The sequence below is a fragment of the Protobothrops mucrosquamatus genome, unplaced genomic scaffold (genome assembly GCF_001527695.2).
Source record: "Protobothrops mucrosquamatus isolate PMUCROS unplaced genomic scaffold, P.Mucros_1.0 scaffold4085, whole genome shotgun sequence".
In the NCBI taxonomy this organism is placed as follows: domain Eukaryota; kingdom Metazoa; phylum Chordata; class Lepidosauria; order Squamata; family Viperidae; genus Protobothrops; species Protobothrops mucrosquamatus.
The window spans coordinates 39970-47260 of record NW_015390016.1 but is presented as its reverse complement, the minus strand read 5'-3'; the positions used below and the strand labels follow the sequence as shown (position 1 = coordinate 47260).

At 31.8% G+C, this 7291-nt stretch overlaps 1 protein-coding gene across 1 annotated transcript in view; it reads left to right on the top strand.

Annotated features, from left to right (window-relative positions):
• Positions 1-1139: 1139 nt before the first annotated feature.
• LOC114923504 (protein SIX6OS1-like) overlaps positions 1140-7291 on the top strand; it is a gene marked incomplete at its 5' end in the record, with an annotated part of 19046 nt that continues 12894 nt past the window's right edge. The window contains 7 exons of the mRNA XM_029286564.1: positions 1140-1196; positions 1814-1870; positions 2317-2443; positions 3544-3633; positions 4386-4573; positions 5509-5551; positions 6654-6774. Coding sequence (XP_029142397.1) covers positions 1140-1196; positions 1814-1870; positions 2317-2443; positions 3544-3633; positions 4386-4573; positions 5509-5551; positions 6654-6774 — 683 coding nt within the window. The remainder of the gene's footprint in view (positions 1197-1813; positions 1871-2316; positions 2444-3543; positions 3634-4385; positions 4574-5508; positions 5552-6653; positions 6775-7291) is intronic.

The following is a 7291-nucleotide window of genomic DNA, read 5'->3' as shown; positions in this document are numbered from 1 at the left end:
AATTGCCATAATTTGCTGCTGGGTCTCAGTTTGCAGAAATCAACAAGCACGGGTTTTTGTTTTTTTCAAGTGTGAAGATAAATCTAGTTGCTGATGCCTATAGATCACATTATTGTCAAAAGAGCTGGTTCAAAATAAATACATTTAGGGAATACTGAAACCCTTTCCTATAAGGAAAAACAAACAAATAAAAAAAGATAGCTAAGTGGGCAATGAAGAGATATGATAAAGGAAGGGTACAATCCAGTTGGTTTGGTCTGTAAAGTTTTTTTAAAAAATCCAGGAGGGTATTTTTTTAATTTCAAAATTATTTGACATATGGATCCATGAGTGGGGACTAGACATATCCAGGCAGGGGCAAAGGATGGGGCATCCTTTTGCTCAGCACTATGCTTAGAAGAGCAAAGAGGCAGAAGTGCAGCGTCACAAAATTTACCTCATATTAGCAAGCCATTTAGAGGCTAACTATAGAGAGATACAGCAGGTGACCCCCTGTTTGTGAGAAATTATCTCTAAGTCCATTGGTCCTTCTGACCCACCTTCCTGTGTTTGGCTTGCCTCACACTTACCTGCTCATGAATTAGATGCTACCTCACTTAAATAATGCTCCAGTGATGGGGGTATAAGAATTTTCTACAGGTTTCAGATGGATATATTGAATAGATTATGTGTTTTTATTTGTATCTGTGATAATACTAAACTCTAAAAAGAAATTGAACAGTAACTTCAGCAGACCAAAAAGTAGCCACTACCTTATATATATATATATTCCATATTTTTATAGATATTCTCTTGGTGGTCTTTATATCTTTGGTACCATGAACATTCCCAAGAATCGAATTTTTGTTTTTATTTCCGAATATATATATAGCGGCAGTTTTTGTTTTGTATTATTAAGTTTTAAGTTTTAAGTACATTGTTGTATTGTACACAACTGTCATGCACAACTTGAGGCACTGATCTTATTTCCCCATCTGCATGGAGGCTAAGAGTGATCAGTCTTACACTGTAGGATTGGGAATAATGATTATAACAATTATTAATGAATAAGTTTGAATATAGGAATTAGAATAAATTAGAATAAATCAACAAACAATAAAACAAATATTATTTGAGTGATTCTCTGCTTTTAAATTTAGGTTGCAAAATGGCTGACACTCTCTTAAGCAATCTGGACAAACTGCTGCTACAACTTGGTAGGTTGAAAAGTTTCATCCTAAAAAATAGTCACTAAAAGAAATTTGTAACTTTTTATCCCAGGTATTCAAAATTTTAGAATTATCTGAATTAATTGTACAGATGGTCCTTATATAATCTCTTTATGAGAGGATGTAACATTACATAGAAATGACATTAGTTATAGTCTCACTAAAGCATTTCTTGGTGCAGACAATGGTTTAAGAAATTACATATGGAGCAATGTTGTTTGGAACAGAATAGAATTACAACTAAAGATCATTCAGATATTTGCAGGTCAGATCTGTTAACCCTGAACTTTTCTATTACTTCTCATTTTCAATTTGCTTTTTCCTATTCCCATTTCTATTATTTTGCCTTCTGGCTTATTTAAATGGATATTACAAGGGGACGCTGTAAGCAAGAAAAATAATTCTAAACTGTAATAGTAAAAGTAATTTGGAGATACAGAATTAGAGCCAGAATAAATAGGGAAAATTGCATACTATGATTCAACTACTTAAATTCATGTAGAATGGCAATAAAAATTGACCAAACTATGACTGAAAATGCATATTGCTTTTTTACATTTAAATTTTATTTATATCAATACAAAACATGTATATATCTTGTTCAGTTTTTCAGCTTGAACAAGCATCTTACTCAAAGGAATATGAAAGACAACAGATACAGCGTGAGTATATTTTATGAATATATAAAAAGGATGTAATATTATAGCAAAACATCATGCCATGATTCAATTCATGGATTTATTTTTACTTTTGCAGACTGAGTTTCATTTTGAATATTTAATATTTCATGAATATTTAATATTTCATATTATAGAATATTTCATATTCTTACTACTTTTCCCATAGCAGCTTTATTTCTGCCTTCCAATATCTTAGATCTATTATCACTTTAGTTATTTTCTCCCTTGCAATTTTCTCCCTTACATTTCTGCATGTGATATCATAATACAAATATGAAATGCTAGAGATATTTTATCATTTCACAAAATAAGTTTTGTCATTTTGGTGTCACTGTGGTTGGGAACAGATGCTTATGTCTATGCTATGTCACAAAGTGTTTGTTTCAATCTTAAATTCTTTATATACCAACGTAAAAAATTATTTTCAGTATATACTGCAAACATTTTGAGGGAAAAGAGTGAAATCTGCCACCTACATGAAGAAATAAATAAAAGTGAGGAAGCAATTCTTAACTTATGCAGACAAAATAATACTAATAAAGAGAACTGTAACATGTAAGTATATTGTATATACTTATATTTATTTATATAAACCATTTTTATGCTTTTCTTTTTACTGTATTCTTCTCTTCACTGGAAAAATTCTCAAAATCACTAAAAAACCAATAAAAAGAATTGTCTATAATAACACAGTGATGTCTAAATGATGCCAAGTGATCAATGACATCATCACATAATAATGCAATTATGCTATTATGTCACAGTACAAGTTACAAATATGTAAGTCATGACATTTATGCAATGATGTCATATCTGCTTGCACTCCTTAAAATTGCTTCCAGATTGCACCCAAAGGAAATTGTACAAAGCTGAAAATATGCAGAGTAATGTAACTCAAATCATCAAGGGGTTAAAACAATTTTCCTTTGAAGAATGTTTGCAATATTGGAGGCATAATCAGGATAAAGCAGTTAAAGGAAAAAATGGAAAATAGCAAATTGATAACATTTAACTTGTCATTCAAAAATGCAGTGCACTAGAACATAATAACAGAATTGGAAGGGACCTTGGAGGTCATTTAGTCCACCTCCCTGTTTGAGCAAGAAATCCTATATCATTTCAGACAAGTAGTTGCCCAGTCTCTTCTTAAAAGCGTCCAGCGATGGGGCACCCACAATTTCTGAAGGCAAGGCATTCCACTCGTTAATTGTTCTCACCTTTAGGAAATTTCTCCTTAGTTCTAGTTTGCTTCTCTCTTTGATTAGTTTCCATTCATTGTTTCTTGTCTTGCCTTCTGATACTTTGGAAAATAGGTTGACCCTCTCTTCTTTGTGGCAACCTCTTAAAAATTTGGAACACTGCTATCATGTCTTCCCTAGTCCTTCTTTTCACTAGACTAGACATACCCAATTCCTGCAACCATTCTTCATATGTCTTAGCCTCCAGCTACTAATCATCCTTGTTGCTCTTCTCTGCACTCTTTCCAGTGTCTTAACATCTTTTTTATATTGTGGTGACCAAATATAAAAAAGATCTTGAGACACTGGAAAGAGTTCAGAGAGAATTACAGTATATTATAGCTTTGTTACTTCGGACAATTCTTATGCTGGCTCAACAAATAGATAATTATTATTATTTTAAACTTACTGATCTAGCTGGAAACCAACATATGTTATTTTGAAAAAACATGAAGAATCTTTACAGAAAGAACTTCAGAATTACCAAGAAGCAACGGAAAAAGACAAGTATGCAAAGACATTTGAACATTTGAAAGACATTTCATGTTACGACTTAAATATCTGTATTATGTTTACTAACCAGAATAGTATAGAGTTTTTAAAATCAAACATATTTTTATTAAATTAAGAAAAATAAAATTAATAAAATATATATACTACAGTGCTAAAAGATTGAATACATAAGACTGAATCAATCAACAACAGAATTATTCTGAAATAATATAAAATATTATTTTAAGGGGAAAGGGTGATTTACAAACCCACATTATGGGAAAAAAACATTGAAATTACAGCCTTACATCTTTTGGCAATAGGGATACAGTCTTTTGGCAGACTGTATTCATGATGCATAATCTGTCTTTTAGGAATCTGAGAGCTGAAGAGCAATGTCCAATGATCTATTTTATATCCAGTGTCCTACTAGCCATATTTTGTTAAATGATTAGAGATAGTTATATTTTGAATAATTTGATGTTCTGTTCATTAATAAATAGAAGTGAAAATTGCATTTGAGAACAATATAAAGTATTTTTTCATGGGCAGTTAAATTAGGATGCCACATATGTTAATAGTAATAATATGTATTAATAATAAATACAAATTGTCAGAAATATTCACAGTTAATTAAATAATAGTATATGGTGTTAATATTGTTGCAAAACTTCAGTTGAACAGAGTGTATATTGTAAAATGTGCTAATCTTTTGAAAATACAATTAATCACCAGTGAAAAATGACTGTATTTTCTTGTTTTAAAAGAAAAATGTACCAGGATTATATGAATCAATATCAAGAAGTTTTCAGGCAGCACCAAGCAAAATATTTAGAAACTACAATTGCCCGAGAATATTATCGTGAAAAAAAAGAATATGAAGAAATTCAAGATCAAGTTCAACAAAATTCCAAATTACTTAAGCAGAAAGAAGCTGAATTGATAGATCTTCACAGTAAAATATGCTTTAAATAATTTTAATTTCATTTATTCAGAGTCTTTAGTTATGCAGACTATGAGTTAAAATAAACATAAAAGTTAAATTATTGTTTCAGAATATTTTCCCTTATGGGCATATTTGAAATGGCATTTCCCCCTGAAATTAAAAGCTATTGATAAAGATTGCATTATTCTGAAATCTGTCATATTATGCTTAATGTGTCTGTTTGCTTTTTTTTTTAAAGACTACTTATTTGGATTAATACTGTATTTTATACATAGATTAATTAATTTTTCATTCTCATAAACGTAATCTCTACATATTCAGTTCATAAACACTTTCTAGAACTGCTGATTTGGGTTTCTAATGTTACATTTTTTCCAAAATACCACGAGGTTTGTAAATATGCATAGATGTATCTATTTACATCTCCCAAAACTAATATGCGAAAAAAAGAAAAAAACTGGACAGGATTGGTATGAAGTAGAATTGTTCTGAGACATAAAATTTAGGTTTAACTAAAATTGAAAGGAATTAGCAAAATTCATATACTGAATGTGTTCAAAGAAAAAAAAAGATTATCTTAATAAAAGAAGAGATGGGACAACAATCATTAAAAGATGTATACCTGAGTATCATGAATATTGTGTTACTATGACACAAATTCATAGAAACTAGATTGGTGGTGATAGCTTTCTGAATGATTTTTAGTATATTAGGAAGGAATTGTGGTTCCTGATAGCAATAGCAATAACTCTCACCCACTCAGTAAAACTGCTATGTGAGCAAAATCATAAATGGGTGTATTAACTAATATTACTGCTATTACTATTATTAATAACTATTTCTACTGGAACAATAGAATAAACAACTTGGACCGTTTTCCTTCTTTGCTGTTTAATAAGATGCAGAACAGTTATGAGATTAATTCATTACCGTCTTTTTTCCAGAACCTGGTCCTTTCCAGTCACTTTCTTCATGGGCCACACATATGTATCCATTCAACTCCTATTGATTCTATCATGATAGTTGCAAGCTGTTATGTCAGTTGATAAGCACATGTAGCAATAATGTATTTTGCCATTTAAGAAACTAACTAAATTAGAATGACGAGAAGTAATTGTGGACAATGCTCATATATTCAGGATACGTAAGTGTAATCAAGCTCCATATAGGGAAATAGGAAATACTAATTTAAATTTGGTTTAAAATGATTCTACTTAGTTAAATAAAAGACTATCACAATAATTAGTTATATATTATTTTTAGAACTACTAAATGTAAATTGTTATCCATCCATTATACATCGTGCATCTTAAATTTTGGGGATAGAATTTAAAGCAAATTTGGCTTATAGCCTATGTCTAAAAATGGACTTATGCCCTCACTATTCTTCATCTCTCCTCCTATATGTCTCTCTAGTTTTGTTTCAGTAGTCCAATGAACCAATTTGAGATTTGAGGATGGATTACACAAGAGCAGAGTAATTTGTTTTATTCCTGGATACCATTCTATCAGAGTATAATACCAGTGTACATGCATTCAATACATTGATGCAATTTTATTTCATGTTTTATTTGAAATGGAATTAACATCACTAACTTGGTCCCAGATTTATAGAAGCTAGCAGAACTTCATCTTTTCAAATGTTTTATGTAATGTTTTCTAAACTTTTGAGCATTTAGTATACAAATTATACCATGGCCACTAGACTGCACTATAGCCTAATCCTCAATTTAATTTGAAATACTAGGACCAATTGTTGGAAGTCAATTTCACATAATTAAAATGCTATATGAAATTAACACAATATGTTGCATGTTAGTTACAAGTTAGCAATTTTTAAAATATTTGAATGTGTTTTATATTGTATACTTTGGGGGGGCTAATAACAAATGATTCATCAAGATGTTAATCACAAACTGGTAAATTTGGATGGAGAATAAAACTATCCAAATTATGGAGAATCAATTCATTGATTTCAGGTATTTAAATGAAATGAACTCTTCATAACTATGAGCAGAATTGTGGTCCCTTTTAGGTTTTTATTTGAATGTTAAATTGTATGTTTTATTGACTCCTTAACATATGAAAGTGCTTCTCTGCAGCAGAACACAAAGGAAACTCTTACTCATGCAGCAGTTCTCAAGCAGCAATCAGTTGAACTTGTCAAAACTGCAAAAGAGCTAGAAAAGAAAATGAACTACTTCAAAGAGGTAAGTGCTTATGTTGCAGTCTATGTGAACAAGTCACTGCATCAGATCACAGTGGAAAAGTAATATATTAGAGCATGGGTGTCAAACTCGCCACGTCACATTATGTGTCGCGACGTATCGTGACTTCCCTCCCCTGCATTGCCGGAGCTGGGGTGGGTGCGGCCTCCACATGATGCAACCGGCCTATGAGCCGGCAGTTTGACACCCCTGTATTAGAGACTGGAGTGTATGAAGGTGGGACTCTAATCTAAGCAATGATTAATGAATAACTATATTTATAACTATAACAGAAAGGAAATGTATTTATAAGAAATACATTATAGGCAGGGCTTTTTTTCAGCCGGAACGCGGCGGAACGGCGTTCCGGCACCTTTTTCCGGGCCGGCCGCACCGGAAATAGCCCCTCCCACACCGGAAATAGCCCCTCCCAAATTTTACTTGCATTCCTGTTCTCTAAAGGGGCGGTCCTAGGGTTTGATGAGGGCGTGGCCAGGTTTGAGTTCCGCCACCTTTTCTC